This window comes from Passer montanus, unplaced genomic scaffold, assembly GCF_014805655.1.
Source record: "Passer montanus isolate IOZ18808 unplaced genomic scaffold, ASM1480565v1 scaffold18, whole genome shotgun sequence".
NCBI classification, from domain to species: domain Eukaryota; kingdom Metazoa; phylum Chordata; class Aves; order Passeriformes; family Passeridae; genus Passer; species Passer montanus.
This window is the reverse complement of record NW_024365381.1, coordinates 7,356,427-7,375,398: the sequence shown is the minus strand read 5'-3', so window position 1 is coordinate 7,375,398 and position 18,972 is coordinate 7,356,427. Positions and strand designations below refer to the sequence as shown.

The window sequence follows — 18,972 nt, the reverse complement described above, 5'->3', positions numbered from 1 at the left end:
GATGCCATCAAAAGAGAAGTAGGGGCCTTCGTTAGACCACTTGAAAAAGAACTAGAATAACCAGGAGGAGCTGAATGGAAAAAAACAAACAAAAAAACCCCCATGTTATTATGAAAAATATGTCTGAGTTACAAAGTTGGAATCTAGGACCAAACATTCCCAAAACCTGGACATTCACCTCCAAGGGTTTGGTATAGCCATGTGCATTCTGCAGCTATTCAGAGGACGTTAATGCTTTAGTTTGGCTCAAGAGGCCACTTTTGAAGTAAACCTACCAATCATTCCTATTAACCATGCTTTGACTCACATTAAGGAGTAATCTGAGAGCATAAAATTGATTCTTTTTACATGAAACATGAACTGGAAGATGTCAGAAGTCCAACATAGTAGTGGACTTTCAGGTCACTTGGTTGGACTACTAGCATGGGCATGGAGACTTAGAAATAGGTGTTTCTCTGTGCAAATCTGTTCCTCCTGAGCTTTGCTACTTGATAACATAGGCATAGCCACGAGAATTACTACCAGACCAGAATTCATGTGTGCCCCTGCAGGTTAGAGATGGAGTTTTCAGTTGGAATGCTTTAATTTTTACATACTGTGCAATAGAAAAAGGATGTGTTTTGTCACTTTGAGCTGTGTTTATGCTGATCCTGTCTATCTCTTTATCTTTTGTGTTTCAAAATATTTTATTCACTTGCTTTCCCCCCAAGCCTTGGCTATATATTTCACCTAAGTTTGTGTCTCCTCTCTCCTTGATATTTTTAAAGATCTGTGATGTCATTTCTAAATGGGAACAAGCCTTAAAAGAATTGCATCCTGGGAAATATGAAGGTGGCACAAGAATTGTAAAGTTGACCTATAAGAACAGGTACTGTTCTCTGTTGGGTGGCCTTACTACTGCTGTTAATTAAACATTCTAGACTGCATGTATCTGTAGATGACCAGTAATTTATAGTATCATTGGTGCCAAAACTATTTTAACTAAGATGCAATTAAATCCTACAGGAGATGTGATAGGTTTTGTCTGTTACATTTACAAAAGCATATGGCCTAGGGCTAAAATCCCAACCACTTTGCAATAGCAGAATAGACTTAAAGAGTTAACAACCAGCTGTAGCACAATAAGACATCATTGGCACAATTTCATTTGCCTAGACCCTAAAACACAATTGAAGAATGTGTGTTAGGTGAGAGGAAGAGAGACTTAAAGGAAAAAATTGCTAGTGAAAACAAGTATGCCACAACTTGCAATTAAGTGAACAATCACTAAGATGAAAAAGATACAAGAACGATGTTCTAACCATATGAGCTGTAGAAGAGATATGTAGTAGCAGTGTCCAAACTTTCGTAATAAAATGTTAAAAATTAGATGATGAAAGATGGTAGAGAAGGGAAGTAAAAGACAAAGATCTAAATTAAAAATTGAAAGAAGTTAATAACTTATAATGCAGGTAGGAATTCTAAATTACAGTAAATCAAGAGCTGTATGAGGACAAGGAATTAATTTCTTAGCAGGCAAAACAAAGGCTGCCCCAAAACTGAACAGAGAACTCAATATTGAACATATGAAGATTTTGTTGACTGTAATGGTGGAAACAAATTTCTGTCAACTTTGTTAGTTGGTATAATAGAGGTGAAAGCAGAAGTTATGGCTTTTGACCCAGAAGGCTGTATTTGTTTCAGGAGTGAAACTTGGCAGTATTATTTTGTTGGGCTGGAATGTGTATAGGCTAGACAGCAAGGATGTTTTGATACCATCTTTCCAAGGCTGGACTGTTCTAACACCAAGGACTCTGATAAGACATTTGTAAGGTCAATATGGTCCTAATAGTGTAGTTAATCTCAAAGTGACATAAAAATAAATAAACTGATCCACTGGAATGAATATCTCATGTAGTGGAATTGTGGCATTTATAGCCATAAATGCAGTTTGAAATTAATATGTGAATTAGTTGCTGCTGTGGACTGTATGAGGAATGGTTCTGGGAAGCATTCCCCAAACTGGTGTCTTCAACCCCAACTAGTAACCTTGCTATACCATGTAAAAAAAAATTCCAAGTGTGAATGGAATACAAAACAATAGGATGCTTTGATTTACAAGTATGTTTCCTTAAACAAAGTCTGCTAATTGGGTCTCCTATTTCCTGCTGACGCAAACTGAAGCATTTTTTTAATAAGTCTTCAGCGTAAGTGGTCAAATCCAAGCTGGCAAGTCTACAAGGCTGCCTTGTAGATGGTTATACATGTATAGCAGAGGTAGTTCTCTTTCCTGTGATAAGCAGAGAAGGCCATAATTTAAATATTGCCTGTCTGTGCTTGATTGGGATGAACAGACACTGATTTATCTGTGTTTGATAAGGGTTTACTCTCTAGAAGTGGCTGGCTTACAGAATTCAAATAGCTTCCAAAGCTAGAAAGCATGTTTTCAGCCTCCTTGCTCAAATCTTGCTTAAGAGAAGCACTTCAGCTTTCAAATCTGTCTGGTACCCCCTCAGTGAAAAAAAACCCAAAACAAAACACACTTTTATTTTCCCTCACCTTGATTTAAGTTCCCAGCTGTACTTTCAGTTCACAGTATATTTTATCTTCACAACCCTCTCTACTTTTTAGACTGTATTTTCGGAGCCAGGCCAAAGGTGAGACAGACCGTGAGCGGTTGCTGCTGGCCTTCCAAGTGAGCAATGAAATAGCCAGTGGAAGGTTTCCTGTTAATAAGGAATTAGCTCTGGAAATGGTGGCTCTAATGGCTCAGGTGAGTATGGCAGAAATCCTCTCTTTAGTCCTCCTTCAGCTGTACACTGTTTGACTAAGCAGCTCCCTTTTACATCAAAAGCACATCAAACATGCAGTGTGAGGTATCAAACAAACACACCGTCAGATGCACCATGACAAATACATTATAGTAGCATACCTATGTTAGAACACCTTTTGCTGTAGGGAAATTTGCTCTAGCTGTGCCTCTCCTTTTCTTCTCAAGAAAAATATTGGAAAAAACAGAGTGAGGCTGAAATATCACCAGACCTGCTCCAATTAGTACCTTAGTAGAGATATGGAAATAGTATCACCACTAGAATTCCATTAATAGTAAAAACTTCCCCTCTTGCACTGCCAATACCCTCTTACTCAGGAAGAGCATCTTCTAAGATCCTCCATTAGGTCTCCAGGCTTGCATTTAGTATTTTACCACGTAAAACACACATTATGGGTTGTGGGCATGATAGGCAGTATAATAGTTTTTTACTGACCAGAGACTGAGTGTTGTATTTGTTAAAGCAGTGTAAACTGAGGTGAAGAAGCTGGGGATGTTGTCCAAACTATTTACAAATATGCTGTTCTTTTAATTGGCCAATTGAAAATAAATCCCCAAAGTCTGGAAGTTTATACGGATGTGTCTCCTCACAACAAATACCTGGTTGAGATCATGTTCCACTCTCTTAGATCAGTAGAGAATTCCTTGGGCAATCATGTCCTCCATGTGGTTGCTCTTTTGTATACATTTGCTATGGTTAATGCTGTAGACAACATTCCCCAGCTGTGTCCTTTTTCATGACTAATAAACACGGTAGTTATCAGTATGGGAATTCATGGAATGTTCTACTACATTAAAAACCTCATAGTTCTGTTGCACTATAATGTTGTCTTAGGTGGAATATGGGGATTTGGATCGACCAGGATCTTCAAGTCCTGGGGGACCATCACAATTGAAAATGCAGCATCTTCTCCACCAGGTTTTAGACAAATTCTACCCCAAACACTACAAGCAAAACATTACTCCTGAACAGCTCAGGTAAGCTGTTGGTTCTTCAATACTTTGCACTGAAATCAGCTTTTACTTGCCAAATTGTCTTTACATTTAAGAAGTTGTAAGGAGCCCTGAAAACATTATTTGATGTAGAAACTCAGACAAAACAAAAGTGTCAGGAAAAGGTTCCCTTAAAAGAAAAAAGCAATATAAAAAAAGCCAAATCACCAACTAATTCTGCCATAGACAAGAAGTTTGGGCCTTTCACTTCCAAATTAGGCATCTCAGTTTCAAAAAACTAACCCAAGCCTAAGATGAATTCTGAGGTTTTGTTCTACACTTCCCCCAAGTGTCAATTGAATCCAGATATCTCACATTTTCAATGAGCCATAAAGCCAGCTTATATGGGTTGCTTCAAGCCATGCAGTAATTCTGGTAGGAATCTGGGTGGGGGTTTTGATGTTCTGACTTAGAAATTCTCACACACAATGCAGAGAGCTCAAATACAAAATTCAGATGTTGCCAGAGCTCTCAGATCTATCTGATTTAAAATGAGAGAATGGTCTTCCTACAGATCCTAAGCTACTTAGGGATGCAGGGGTGGAAGTAACACAGTTACCTCCTTTTGGAAGCAAATAACATCTGCATGTAGCAAGGTAGCTGCCAAACCATCCCTAGCAAGCCAAACCAAGAGTTAATACATATTGCCACTCATTGTAGAGCATACTACAGGCAAGGTACGAGGAAGTGAAAAAGAATGTGGAAGTAGAAAAAAGCTAAAATAAATTCAGGTTGTAGAACTGATAGTGCTAACAGCCCTGTCTGTTAAGTGCTGTGCCGAATAACCTTTTTGGAGTGAAGAGGTACATTTATTAACTGTTCTAATTTTACATCTTTTTTCTTGGAAGACATTAGTAAATAATACTGTCTTGTGTCTTGGATTCCAAAGGCAACTGACAGACAGGCTGGCGACAAAGTGGCTGGTGCTGCAGGGATGCTCTCCACCAGAATGCATTCGAATTTATCTGACGGTGGCCCGGAAATGGCCTCTCTTTGGAACCAAAATATTTGCTGCTAAGGTAACTGGAGCACACTTTTTTCTGTTTGCAAGACTGAATTATCTGAGCAGAGACATACCTACAGTGGTAACACGGGTTGAAAATGCTTGTATTTCAGAAAGGGAAAAAGTTGAACAACTTTGTTCTGAACGAGCAGCCCTGGTACCATATAAAAAGAAGGAAGACAAGTATATTTTAACCACTAGGGGTTGCTGGTGTTCAGTAAATTAATACTGAAGGTTCCCTGGCTGTGTCATTGATCGTGATACAGAGTACTAACTGTCCTTACAGGCCTTGCATAAGCTTTCTCAGGCAGGAATTTTCCTGGACATGAAGGCTGCAATGGTAGTTTAAAAAATAACATTTACATACCACAGTGGGGGAGGAAGGAAGGAGTCTGCCCTAAGTCACACCTGGCAGCTGATGCCAGCTATGAGGAGAATGGGTACTTCAGTCCTGTTCTGTGCTTGACACAGAGCTGGATGCTTTCCTTGCCACGTGAGAGAGGCAAGGCCTGCTAATATCCTGTTGTGGAAACAAAAATCAAAGTACACATTAGGTAAGCTACCAGCCCACAGGCATTAGTGGGAGAGCAAAGAACAGCTGCAGGGAGTGGTTCCCCAGTAGCTTGTACCATCCCTCACTCCATTCCAGGCTAGAGCTCTGTACGTGTTGCTCATGCCTGAACTAATGTCTTTGCATAATGGCTGTCTGAGAAATCAGATGGGTTTTGGCATTAACCATCTTCCCCATCCCAGCAGAAATTTCTGCTGCTGAAAGCTTGAGGGAGGTCTTCTTCATGGTTACATGTCTGTTGTTTTGAAGTCAAAACTGCTCTGGTTACAGAGGAAAAGTCTAATGATGAAAGGGACCTCTTGAGTAAATACACAAGAAAATAAATCGTAATAAACATACCATATACTTTTCAAAAGACAGTTATTAGACAGGCTGGCGCTAAAAGAGGTTACTGTAACAAGAGGTTACTGGTGTTTGAGGTTACTGACAGAATGTGTAATTGAATATACTGAAGAATCAGAACATAGAATAGGTGCACCCACAGGTAAAATAATGTTGGTATTCCTGATGATTAACGCATATTATACTTTTCAGCAGTTAAACTGCAAAGCCTATGGCATTAGCCATGTAATAGCAGATTCCCAGGAAAGATTTTCTGTCATTAGCCATAACAAGTCATCTTCAACAGACAATTGATGCATATTTGCTGTAAGATTCTGTAAGAAACAAAATGGCATTGGCATGATGGTACTGGGTGCACTGGTATAGAAACCAGCAGGTTTCACTGCCTTCCTGACAGATAGGAGCAGTATAAACACATGTGCTGAGCAGAGTTGCCATGCTGTTGCTCTGTCCTAGTATGTCCTTCAATTTTAACCACACTGATAGCATCTAATTAATTTCAATTGCTTTGTTATCCTTGTATCTCTTGTGCCACTACTCCAAAAAGTGTGTATAAACCTGAAAATGTTATTCCAAATTTTAGAGAAGCTGTCTTAAAAATCAAACCAGATCACACCAGTAAGTCTTTAGGATTTTTTTCTCATCTTCACTTTATCCTTAAATCTTGACATTTATGTCAGAAACATCATTCTGCACTGTTCAAGAAACACCTGAATTAATAATTTTGTTTGTCTCTAGCCTATTTTGCCTTCCTCATTGGAAGACTCTCCAGTCTGGATAGCTGTGAATGAAGATGGCATCAGCATACTGGATTACAACACAATGGTATGTTGAGGAGCACTGTTTCAGAGGAATACCTTACCTAGCACAGAAAGACATTCCCCTGAGTCCAGTGAAAGTCACTAACAGTTTGTCTTTGACTTCAAATGTGAATTATTATTAGAAGTTAGTTTGTAAAAGTCAGAGATGAGGGAAGTCAGTGTTATCTTTGAACACTCCATAGACAAAGGAAAATTACAGCTGCAGTGTAAGGTAGGGTAGCAAACACGTTCATACATCTTGCAAAGTCTCAGTGGTGTGTTCTTTACTACCACCATCTGGAATATAACAAAATCCGTACTATGAAGTAGTGAGGCCTCGAGCACACCAGGAGAAAACTAGAAATGCAATTCTCACTTGAGCTTTCTCTGCCAGCTCTTACCTATAGAGCCATCTGCTGCCCTTCACTGCTGGAGACCCGGTGTTCTTGCAGGAAGTAGCAATATAAACTAATATATTACTTTAAGGTAGACATTTGGAGTTTTTTACAGAACTATGACTTTTTCAAACTCTCTGTCTGCAGCATTTGAAGGTCTCTTATTCATACTCTTCTGTGCTGACCTTCGGAGGCTGTCGAGATGACTTCATGATTGTAGTCAGTAAAATGAAAGAAAGAAGTTCTGGAAAAAATAGCACTGAAAAACTCCTCTTCACAATGGCAATTCCAAAGGTAATTACAAATGAAAAGCAAGTTTATTTCCAGCTGGCAGCATCAGGGCTGGGTGTTTTGTACAAGCCCTGGGGGCTGGTACTTTGGCTACTGCACTAGCTGTATGTATTCAACAGATCCTTTGTAAGCTGGAACCTTTCAACAAGAGACTTCGCACTAGCTGTATGTATTCAACAGATCCTTCAACAAGAGACTTATTCTACCTAACTCTTAAAGACAGGGCTTCATTTTAAAACTGAGCAATTCTGTGAGAGAAAGCCATTTACAAAAGCCACAGGGTCAATAGATTCTAAAAATCAAAGGGCATTCTTACCTCTAATTGACCTACAGTTAATAATTTTCTCTTTTCCCCAGATTGTTGAAGCAACGCTTCTGATTGCCAGCTACATTAACTATCGTTCGACTCCTTCACTGCTGTCTTCCACGCAGCCCTCACGAAGCAAAACACCTGCTAAGCCCTGGGAGACTGAAAATCGGTGCTTTTTTACTTCCGTGCCCCGAAGCACAAAGGGGCCCACCCTGCTCTGAGGGCTTGTTCCACGAGTTGATTTTGTTAGTTATATACCACAGATTAAGGCAGGCTCTGATTCTTTTACCATAATAATAGACAAAGTTCCTTAGAGGTAGAGGCAGTGTACTTCCTCTTAAAAAAAAAAGTTCATTTGGGGGACTGTGCGGGAGTTTCCTTTCTGTGACACATTCCATCCAAAATACCATTCCTCAGGTCATTTGCCTGCACAGTGCTCCAGTCATTACATCTGCACTCATTCTTCCATCTCCTACTGTACTACCTTGCTTTACAAGTACATATATTTTCTTTGATCCCTCCCATTTTCAGCTTTCAAAAGACAAACTTTTGTGTTATTGCTCAGACATGAAAGAAAGACACTGCTAAGAAGGAAGAGGAATTAAACTCACAAGAATAGTTCTGGTGCAAGTCACGGGTTATTTCAGACCTGAAATAGTGAGTATAGAATTAGAGTTCAGCAGTACTTAAGAGTATTTTCAACTTTAAACAAAGGTGGAAGCCTAGGGTCTTTTCACGTTGAGTTCTCAGAACAGCTGGGACCTGGTGTCAGAGACTGCCTGGCACCTGCAGGACCAGTGCATTTTGCAAACTGACGCTGTTCTGTGCCATAGATGAACATAGCTTGCTGCTGCAGGGCAGGGCTCAGTGTGTCACAACCTCCACTCTCAGACAAGCACTTTCAAAGACTTTCTGATAACCACTATTGTAGATGTGTTTGGAACTGCACATTATCTCAGAAAAAAGAAGACAAGGCAAGCAAATTTCGTACTTTTTCTGTCTTTCAGCAACTAGGACAGATCTTCCCAGACAAGGTCTGCCATTCTGACTTGACAGAAGCTGCTTCTTTTAAACTCCTGCTTCCTTCATGTACCATAAGCAAGGAGGAGGTAGTCAGCAATTGTGTACTCATGTTCTTCTGACTTTCCTAAAGAATGTTGGTAGGTTTGTTTTTCTTTTTTATCTGTTTCAAATGGACTTCATTATGAGAAGGTTATTGAATTTTAAATAAATAAAAGAAAAATATCAATTCTTCATAAAAATCTAAATCTACTTAGTTTAAGTTCATTTTAAGTGCATTTAATAGCATTAAGTGCTATTTTGATAAGCATTCTAAAAAAGCTAAGGAAAAATAACTGCACTTTAAAAAGTATCACATCCAACTTTATAATAATTATGCATTCATGGGCAGCTTTCCCAAATTAAAACAGTGTGAATCCAACCACTGGACTCAAGTCAGTAATAGCAAACCAGTTATTTGCAAATGAACAACCAACCATACCAGTGGTTTTACTCCCTAGTAGCTGCCCCCAACCTTGACACATTCAACTAAAACATATGGGAGAGCTGATACATCAAGAAGGTGTTTTTTTCATGCTTATGATGGGTGCAAAGCCACAAACTAAAAGAGAAGAGCGGGGGATAGACAAAAATTGTTCTAAGCAATTCTTCATCAGCATCTTTGTAATATACAACAAAAAAATCCAAACAACCAAACAAAACAAACCCAACCCCAAACTATCCTCTGCTGAGTTGTAGAAACAGTGTAGCAGACCTAAAACAGGCAGAGTCTATGAACAGTGACCTGATTTGCAAATACTGTAAGGTACCCACTTGTTATGAATTTAAAGACCATCCCTTGAAGGTACAAAAAGGAGTAGAAGCTTTCTGAGCCGTAAATAACTTCAAGAAGGTATTTAGTCTTTTTTTTTCCCCTTAGATCCTTTCCAGTCTCTGTATGTCCTGATAGGGTTTTTATTTCCCCACTCTCTCACAATTATCTTAGTACAGCTGTGTCAGTTAGAATACACAAAGTGTTACTCCTCCTCACTCTATCACCTGTGCCTAATAATTTCTCCTGTATCTGAAGGTCTGTTTGACAGTTTGCTTCTGGTATCCCACCAGTAATAAAGCTAGGAGCCGTCATCAGTGCTAGGGATATTCAAGGCATAGAAGTCTCCAGTTCACAGGCTGTATTTCCTGATGTCCTCAGAGACTTGAGGAGACTTGTACCAGAGCAAACAGGAAGCAGAGATGATAAATAAACAGGAGCTCTCCTGAAACTCATTATTTTTTGCCACAATTGCACTTTAAATTGAGAAGCATGATACACAAAACTTTCTTTCTTCCTTATTTCTTAAAAATACTCACCAGTACTTGAGTGTTTCAGGGACCACCCACTCTGAGGGATGCAAATACCCCTATTTATAGCTTACCTCTCTTCAAACAGCCCACCCTGTGTAGATACCTACTTTGTATGATTCTTTGGTAGAGAAAATAATTTTTTATTTTAATCAATGCTTTTGGCAATGACTGTTAATGCAGCATAGAATGAGATGACAAAAGCCTTTCTGTTCCTAACTGCTGTGTGTAAGTAAAAGGCTGTCTGGAAGATACTGTGAGATTTCTGTTTGTTCTTAATAAAATGCAGTTTGTGAATTAATAACTATGAATTAAATGTGTATTATTCTCAGAATGAAATAAACTACTTTAAAAGCCAAAAATATTTTTGATGCAAACAAAAATGAACACAGATTGTTTGGTAGCCAGGCACAAACCATAGCTGGTACAGACTTGCCCTAGACTGATTCCCTGTTTCTCTGCTGATCTTCTCTTAGCTTAAGTGGATGACTACACCATGGGCACAGGCTGTTCACTCCTTCAAAAGATTGCTAAAGCAAACAGACTTCTTGCTGTGACACAGATTCTTGGTAATTTCTTCAGTGCACATTTTGAGCACTTCATGGGATTTTTACAGCATAGCCAACACTCCCAGCACGCCCTTGAGCCCATGACTCTGTCCACTCTGTTGAGACATCTTTTCTCTTCTGCCACAAAAGGCAGTGGTACATCCCCAAGCTGCTGCCTTTCACTTGGACAACCAGAATACTTCCTGTGACATGAGCTAACCTCTGTCTTTCAAACTTTGTAGCACTCTGGAAAAAAAAAAAACCACAAATCCCCTTATCTCTACCTTATTGCATGATGGCATGGTGCCAAGTGTTCCTTTACAGATTATGTGGACAAGCATGGTACAGCATTGTATGCAAAATAAGCATGAATCCAGGCTCCTGCCAACTTGTGGGTTTAGCTTTTGACACCTGTCACCTTTTATATTACTAAGGAGTTGTGGAATATAGAGAGAAAAATACCAGTTAAGTGTTATGGTAACTTTTAGCTTATCAACAAAGAACAATTTCCCAACCTCGAGTTACTGCCAAGAGCACAGATTAATAAAACTTTATTCACATTGCCATTACCATCATTTTCAATGACACATGTGCCTCATATTCTCAGAGTAACTTATGTGGCCCTTTAAATGCCACATCTTTTCCATGTCCTGTGTCAACAGGCCCTGCCCCATTCAGCAATGGGTTCACATCTTCCCTGTGCTCCTTTTGATAGTTAAGCACTTACTGAAACCATTCTTGTTGCCTTTGACACCCTTCAACTGATTCATCGCCGGCTGGGCTTTAGCCTTTCTAACTACCTCTTGAACAGTGTTTCTACATTCCTCCCAAATTACCTGTCCCTAATTCCACCTTCTGTGTATTTCCTTTTTGTGTTCAAGCATTGTCAGGAGCAGCTTGCTCATCCATGCAGGCTTCCTGGTGTTTCTGCTTGACTTCCGGCTCATTGGGATGAACTGTTCTTGATCTCAGAAGAAATGATCCTTGACTATCAATCATCTTTCTCAGATCTCTCTTCCCTCTAGGGACCCCATCACATGGAAGAAATGATCCTTGACTATCAATCATCTTTCTCTTCCCTCTAGGGACTCCATCACATGGGACTCCTTCAAGCAGATCCCTGAAGAGGTCAGTCTTCAGATCTCTTATGTTTATTCCATTAAACATAACTGAATGCAACAGTTTAATTTTCTGGTTTTGTCCTTCTGAAATTCTCCTGTCATCAGGAAGTTACTATCTGAGCCCACACATCAGCTTTGGTATTTAGAGTGTGTTTTTCAAACAAAGGGTTAAATAAAAAACAAAGAATGCATGCTTATGGCAGTCCAGTCAAGGTTATTTTATAATTTTAGCATAATTTTCAGATGCATGAGACAGTAAAAAATTGATGCATTTTCTTGTCTCCCTTTGGCCTATTTCCCCAAAATTCTGTTCTGGAGAGGCAAGAAAAAACCTCTTCTGTCTGAGCCTAAAAAGCTCTGCTCATGGGGCAGTTTTGCTTGCTTTTCCATGTGTCCCTCTGAGTCCTGCTGAAAGTTTGCTGTCTTTTTTCAGCTATTCAGCTTTTCACTTGATTGTGGAGCTGTCTTGCTCTGCTCCAGGATCTCTTGACAACTTTTGTACACTTCTATCAAGCAGTCCAGTCGTGGCTTGGAACTCTAGAAGTCAAACAACAGAGAATCAGTCTCTGAACTGAAACACCAATTAATTTTACCCAAACAGTGGTCAAAGTACAATGATTTTTCATCAAATCTAACCTGGACCAGCTTAAAAACAGCAAGGAAGTGAAAGTTTAATGGTCCCACAGTCCCTATGACCCTATAACTTTTGAGCTCCCAAAGCAGCATTACTGTGTAAAGTCCATCAAATGCCTCCTTGCAAGAGTTGCTCAAGAGAACAAAAGGTCAAATCAGTGCAGTAGAGCTCCTGGGCTGAGTGACACAGGAAACTGTATTTTTGAAGGCTGACATAAGTTAGAGAAACCCAATGAAGGAGACAAAATGACGTTACTAATCACTGCTCCTTCAAAACTAACATACTAACTTGCATGTTAAAATAATTACAGACAGGTAGTGAATTTCAAAATGGAAGAGTTCCATACCTCCTTTGTTGCTGGGGTCAACTCTACCAGTGCTAAGATATTTCCATGAAAACAAAACAGTTCAGAGCTGAATGGTCAAAAAAAAAAAAGGCAGACCCTTTGAACCTGGAAAGGAGCATATCTAACTAATCTAACTAATATCAGATACTTGAATACAGCTATCTGGAATTTAATAGTTGTTGATTTCCAGCAAATCTACTTTTTCCCCTGTTTATTACTTGTTACTAAAGATCTTTACAATTGTGGGACTCCTTGAATACAGCTATCTGGAATTTAATAGTTGTTGATTTCCAGCAAATCTACTTTTTCCCTTGTTTATATGTGAAATATCTAATTTATATTACTGTTACTAAAGATCTTTACAGTTGTGGGACTGAGTTAGTAGCAAGTGCAAATGGAATAGACTATTTATACTCCTAAGTATTCAGCTGAAGATTGACTGTATCCAGGCACAAACTGCAGGCAGATTATAAAACAGTCACCAGCAGCAGGTGAATTAAGGACAGAGAGGGCTCTACAGCTCAGCAGTCTAAGAAGTGAGGCACCTCTGCACTGCTTACCACCCCTCAAGGAGAAGGGCACTGTTGTGTTAGGCAGGAAGACACACAAAGCAAATCCATTCCAAAAATGGGATTATACACAGTCAGAACACATTAGCAAGAGAAGAGAGAGGTGAGATGAGGTAACAGCAACACAAACAAGTTATGATACATTAAACAAATTGGTCATGGCTTGTACCATGATCTTTGTCAGCAGGTCAGGCAGGAGAAGTCATTCCAAAGCTGAGGATTTATGAGAACTTTTGGTACACAAGCTAAGAGAAAAATCAACTGCAGCACAATACCAGAGTTATGGTGGTAACCCTGAGCACAGGACTGCACAGAAAGCTCTACAAGTCCTCAGCACCCTGTGGGAGCCAAAGACTTTCAGTTCATGCCAAATCCTGGCTGGGTCAGATTGACACAACTCCCTACTGTTTGAATGGAGAGCAAATGAAAAAACCCATCCCTAGTATGTAGTTCTGTGAGACTTCAAATGCCATCCACCCTGACAGCTCAGCCAGGGAAAGGCAACTGTCACCAGCTACCTGTAGCGGAATAAAAATATGCTTAGACAACTGATACACACACAGAGACCACCATCTGTATTTCTCCACCATTCAGTCAAACTCACCTGAAAGAGTGGCACAACCTCAGATACTCCCTGAGGATCTTCAGGGTCCTGGAGGAGGATACACAGGTAGTAGATAACTTTTTGCTACAAGACAAACAGACAAAAATCATTGGAGTATAAAAATGCTATCAAACTGTCTGGAGTTAGCACAGAAATAGGATTTGTTTCAACTCACTGGGCTGAAGGCAAATCCTGCCAGGTCACAGTCAAGTCTACAAATTTTTATCAATAGCTTTCACTCAATAAAGAAGTAATTTTGCCTGTTTTTTCTGTTAAGCTTTTAACCTCAACAGAACACATGCATGCTGGAAGGGTAAGGTCTGCTTTTCTACAGGAGTTTTGCAGAAAACCCCAGCAATAGGAAAAACCATTGCCTGTGTTGTCATAGCTTCTCATCTCCATCTTGATTACATATGGAGTTGGGCATCAGGATTTGTAAGAACCGCATAACAGAAAGAACTAAACCCACTACCTCAATGCCAGTGGCATTATCCAAGGGATAGACTTGGCTTTTTGAGGTTACTTGTTTGGTTTGAGTTCTCCTTTAGAGGAGAGAGATGACAGAACAAGGACAAAGATCTGCAATAACGCTCCTGATGCCAGTAAAGCTATGGATAGTGCTGTGTTTAATTGCTCTGGTAAATCATTCTCATGAAAATACACTGGATGTGAGTGTGCCCAGACACAAGAAGACAGACTTTGTATGATTACCATATGGATGGCTTCATTGATAACCACATCCTTCACTTGACCCATCTCAATGAAGGTTGTGCTCTCTTTCCCTGAGGCATAGGATGAAGTCACCTGAATGCCCAGTGAGCCGATGACCAGCAGGGATTCCTGGTCAATCTTCACGAAGTGCAGGTATATGATCAGGCCAATCAGCGTGATGAAGATGGCAGCAGAGAGCACCATGCTGTTCTGTAACACAAGCCAAGAAAAGGCAGAGCTCTGGTCTTACAATTACTTTAACATAGCTTTAGAGAAAGTAAAATTGCGCAGTAAATTGCATATTAAAGCTACGGGTGCAACGCATTTTTACTTAGCCAGAGTCCTTTTATTCACCTGGCTGGCTGATATACATGTAGTGAGGTTTAAATCAGTGCACTAAAAGAATTGGGAACTGAAACTGAAAACTTCAAGAAAATTCTATTCCCTTCCAAGTCCAATGCAGAAATCCCAATCCAAACAAGCTAGTTGTATCAATGAGAGTGTATTATGCCAACTTCTAAAGATGATGTCACTGACAAAAGAGTGTTGTGAAATCTTTACAGGAAACAAGGGTGGATGCTCAGAGCAGAGGAATCCTCCTCCAGGATAAACACTACCCTGGTGGTTTTCTGTGAAATCTTTACAGGAAACAAGGGTGGATGCTCAGAGCAGAGGAATCCTCACTACCCTGGTGGTTTTTTCAGACTGCCAGTCTAAACTTGTTCAGACCTCACCCTCTTTTTGCCTTAAATACCAATCCAAGGAAAATTTGCTTTATCCTGTACTTTTCCTAAGGATCAATGTCTTTTGCATGCTGCAATCCTGGGACTGCTGTTACATTTTAATATATAACTGATAACACTATAGTCCCCAGTAAGTTATCTGAAGACCTGATAATAAATTCTGAAGGTCCACAACCTACAACCTGTTTCTGGGACATGTTTTAGAGAGCTCCAGGCCACCTACCCAATAATGAGAGTTATAACTGACACTTCCTAAACAACCAGAAGTGCACAGCCCTACCATTCAAGCTGGGTCTGTACCACGATGTGAGCTAGAGAAGCCATGGCTTCAGGAAGTACACAGGACTTCTCCAAAGGACACAGGACTTTGCTATCACAGGGGAAAAAAGCCAGTCATGAAGTACAGACACAGAAATCCACAAAAAGAGAGAGATGCTTTCAGACCTGATTTCCTGGCAAAAGGAAGAACTGCAGTCACTTGCAGGTAGGCTGCAGGAGCGTGTGTAAAGGCAAGAAGGAGGGCAGTGGGTGGTAACCACTGACTGCGGTGTATGCTTTTACAAAAAATGAAACTCCAACCAAAATGAACCATCTATTCCCGTCTGACTACTGACAACTGACTTATAATGCAATCTCTATCTTCATTTCTTAGGAAAGATTACTGAAAAAAACGGATGTGCAACAGTCAAAGCATGGGTCACAGTGACCAGCTTCCTTGGTTAACCTGCTGAATTCAGTCTGGACATAACTGGTCTGGGTCCAGTTTTTGATAAAACCAAAAGCATTAGTTTAGAAATCAGCAGAGTTTTAAATCTGTACTGCAAACATCTTTGTACCTCAACTGTGAAAACTGATGACATTCATGATGCAGTGCTCTCTGAGTCACTCAGGAAAATTCCTTTTGGGTATTAAAAACCATTCACCTTCTTCAATTCCTCCTTAACTTCAGATTCTCACAATTCATCTGTCCAAGTGAGCACGTGTTACTGGGACTCACAAGCATGTGCCAGGCATCACTCAGCACGCAGACATGAATCTACCTATCTGTCAAGAGGCTACAAACCAAGAGAGGCACCCGAGAAGACACCGGGGCAAGCAGGCGGCTCAGCTCTCCCTTTGCCACCACACGCCCATCAGCTCCGCGTCCCCGGGGCGCGGGGGATGCCCCTGAGTGCCGCCGAGCGCCTTCCCACGGGCTCCGGCCGCCCTGCATGCCCCGGGCGCCGCCAGCCAAGGCTGCCCAGCCCGCGGGACCGCCGTGCGCGCCCCCGGTGCGACAGCGGGACACGGGCTGAGGGCGCAGCCGGCGCGGGCCCGAGCCGCGGAGGGGCCCGAGGCGGCGGGGCCGGTACCTCGCTGAGCGCGAAGAGCCCGTAGGCCGCCAGCCAGACGGCGGAGGTGGCGGCGCTGAGCGAGCGCAGCTGCAGGCGGGGGCCGCGCACCGCCAGCTCCCGGCAGGACGCGCTGTGCTGGCGGCGCCGCAGCGCGATCGGCACCCCGGAGGCCGAGAGAAAGCGCCGCTCCTCCGCCATGCCGGGCAGGCGGGGCCCGGCCCGGCCGGCCTCCCGCGGGAGGAGCCTGGGCCGACGGCTGCCGCGGGGTGGTGCTGCCGCTGGGCTGTCTCGCTTGGCTGTACCTGGCCAGGCGCCTGTCCTCAATCCCCGTGACACCAGCGCTTTCTGCGCAGCGCACGTGTTGCACATGTTGACAATTCATTGCCTGCTTCCTCTGTTTACGGAGTGTGAGGTGTAAAGGGCACACGGTTCAGTGGTGCTGCACGTGTCTCCTGGCGTGATGAGGAGACGGAGGTTTTCATGGAATCACAGACTGTTAAGGGGTTGGAATGAACCTTAAAGATAATCTAGTTGTACACCACCCACCTTGGAAAGGGACACCTGACACTAGACCAGGTCGCTCAAGGCCTTATCCAGCCCGGCTTTGAACACCGCCAGAGTTGGGGCATTCACAACCTCCTTGGGCAACCTGGTCCAGTGTCTCACCACACACCAAGGAAACATTTTCTAATATCTAACCTAAATTTCCCCTTTTTCCATTACTCCTTGTCCTTTCACTAAAATTCCTGATGAAAAAAAGTCTCTCTCTGGCTTCCCAGAAGGCCCCCTTCAGATACTGGAAGGTTTCTATGAGTTCTCCATGGCACCTCCACTCCTCAGGAAGGTCCTCTTTCCCCCCTTTGTCCTTACCCTCTGCAACTCCATAAATGTATTTTCTCATCTGTACCATCCTTAGCTACAACCTCTTTTGATTTTTTTTTTCCTCAAGGTTTAAAGCAGAGGTTTCTGGTCCCTTGCCATCTAAATATGTGATAAATTGGAGACTTGGCTTTGCATACAGAGACTTAATGAGTCTTTGTGTTGTGCTCTCTTTAATGCATTTCAGTTATTACTTCATGTGAGTTACGTGGCAGTAATGTAAAACTACAGCTCTGTGACTTCCAAACTGCCATCCTGATTTCTTTGGCCTTTCTATTTTTTCCCTTCTGCCACAGTTTTTGAGTGTTAGTGTTAATTGCAGGTGCCGTCTTTCTGTGAGCAATTCACTTCATTCACGGTATCTCCAGAGCTCTTGGGTGGGTACTATATATATAAAAAACCTGCTAACTTGTTCTCACAGGGGCAGCAAAGGAGTCTTAAGGGACATGATAAACCAAGAGGCATCAGAGAATCACTTCCAAGGCCTTTGCTTTGCCTGGAGGAGTGGTTGATGGCTGCCATCCGTGGGAAGTCTTGTGCAGAATGTCCAGGATCTCACTGTGACACAAGAGACCAGGTGGAGGGATGGGCTTTCCTCTTCCTCTGCAGAGGAAAGGTGAGCTGGCCTGGAGGGGAAAAAAGTAACCGCAGACAATGAACTGCAGAAATGGAGAAACTGAAGAAAATACTGAAGTTCAAAAGAGGGTAAAGTAAGTTTATCAATGAAGTGAAAGTGGAAAAAACACAATAAATTGAAAACAGGCTTTCAAAAGAGGGAAGAAAGGTTTGAAATGGCAGGTGAGAAGGACTGGAGTAAGTAAGCAGGAGTTAAGACAGCTGGTATGACAGCCTCGGAGGTGGGGACAAGAAGAAGGGGAAAGAAAAATGAGAGTAGGAGGTAGAAGAGGTAAAAGCACTATGAACAACCAGGTCAGTAAACAGGACAGGAAAGAAACGTGAGCTCCTGGAGGAGTGTTAACAATAACTCACATTCACAACAAGACATGGGGGAGTTACTGGCATACAGAGACATGGGGGAGAACTTGGAAATCTTAAGAGGAAAAAGCACAAGTATGCTTGGAGTTTTTTAGCTGGCAAGTCCTTGTTTTACCATACGTGCGCTTGGTCATGTCATGACCTGTCAGCCTGTCTTTCAAGCTTGTACATAAAGACTGCACATTTGACAGTGGGAGTCCCGTTGCCTTGTCACAGCAGGGAAAGGTGGGGGCTTGAATTTGTTTTTAACTGATTTGTTCATCATCCTTCGAACGTGCCTCGAATAGGAACAGCTGGCCCCTGAGAATCGGACCACGATGCTCCGAGATCAGTGTTCGAGGCGGGTGCTGGGCAGGTGGTCCTTCAAGGCTTTATCGAGGTCAGTCGGTGGTGAGCGTCACCCGGTTTTCCCCAGCGAAGCCGCGGGGCAGCGTTACGCTCCTGCACGGAGGCTCTCGGAGCTGGGCGCGCCCAGCCAGGGAGCCCGGCTGAGGTGCTGCTGTTCACCGGCGGGGCGGGTGCGACAGCGGCTGCCCTCGGCCTGCGGGGGGTGCGGCGGGAGGCCGCAAAGGGGCGGCGGCCCCGCGGGGCCCGGCGGCGCTGCCGCACCGG

At 42.2% G+C, this 18,972-nt stretch overlaps 2 protein-coding genes across 8 annotated transcripts in view; one reads left to right on the top strand and one right to left on the bottom strand.

Moving 5' to 3' along the window:
• PLEKHH1 (pleckstrin homology, MyTH4 and FERM domain containing H1) overlaps positions 1-11,458 on the top strand; it is a 55,137-nt gene extending 43,679 nt beyond the window's left edge. For all 7 annotated transcript variants that reach the window (XM_039704890.1, XM_039704889.1, XM_039704893.1 and 4 more), the window contains 7 exons: positions 768-868; positions 2,611-2,752; positions 3,645-3,787; positions 4,692-4,821; positions 6,457-6,543; positions 7,061-7,207; positions 7,562-11,458. In XM_039704890.1, coding sequence (XP_039560824.1) covers positions 768-868; positions 2,611-2,752; positions 3,645-3,787; positions 4,692-4,821; positions 6,457-6,543; positions 7,061-7,207; positions 7,562-7,735 — 924 coding nt within the window. In that variant the 3' untranslated portion in view covers positions 7,736-11,458. The remainder of the gene's footprint in view (positions 1-767; positions 869-2,610; positions 2,753-3,644; positions 3,788-4,691; positions 4,822-6,456; positions 6,544-7,060; positions 7,208-7,561) is intronic.
• Positions 11,459-11,747: 289 nt separating this feature from the next.
• On the bottom strand, positions 11,748-16,709 carry PIGH (phosphatidylinositol glycan anchor biosynthesis class H). Its single transcript, XM_039704899.1, has 4 exons — positions 16,504-16,709; positions 14,409-14,618; positions 13,698-13,781; positions 11,748-12,081 (listed from the first exon to the last, which is right to left on the bottom strand). The coding sequence occupies exons 1-4, from the start codon at positions 16,681-16,683 to the stop codon at positions 11,974-11,976; spliced, it is 582 nt and encodes a 193-aa protein (XP_039560833.1). The 5' UTR covers positions 16,684-16,709; the 3' UTR covers positions 11,748-11,973.
• Between the last annotated feature and the right edge of the window lie 2,263 nt (positions 16,710-18,972).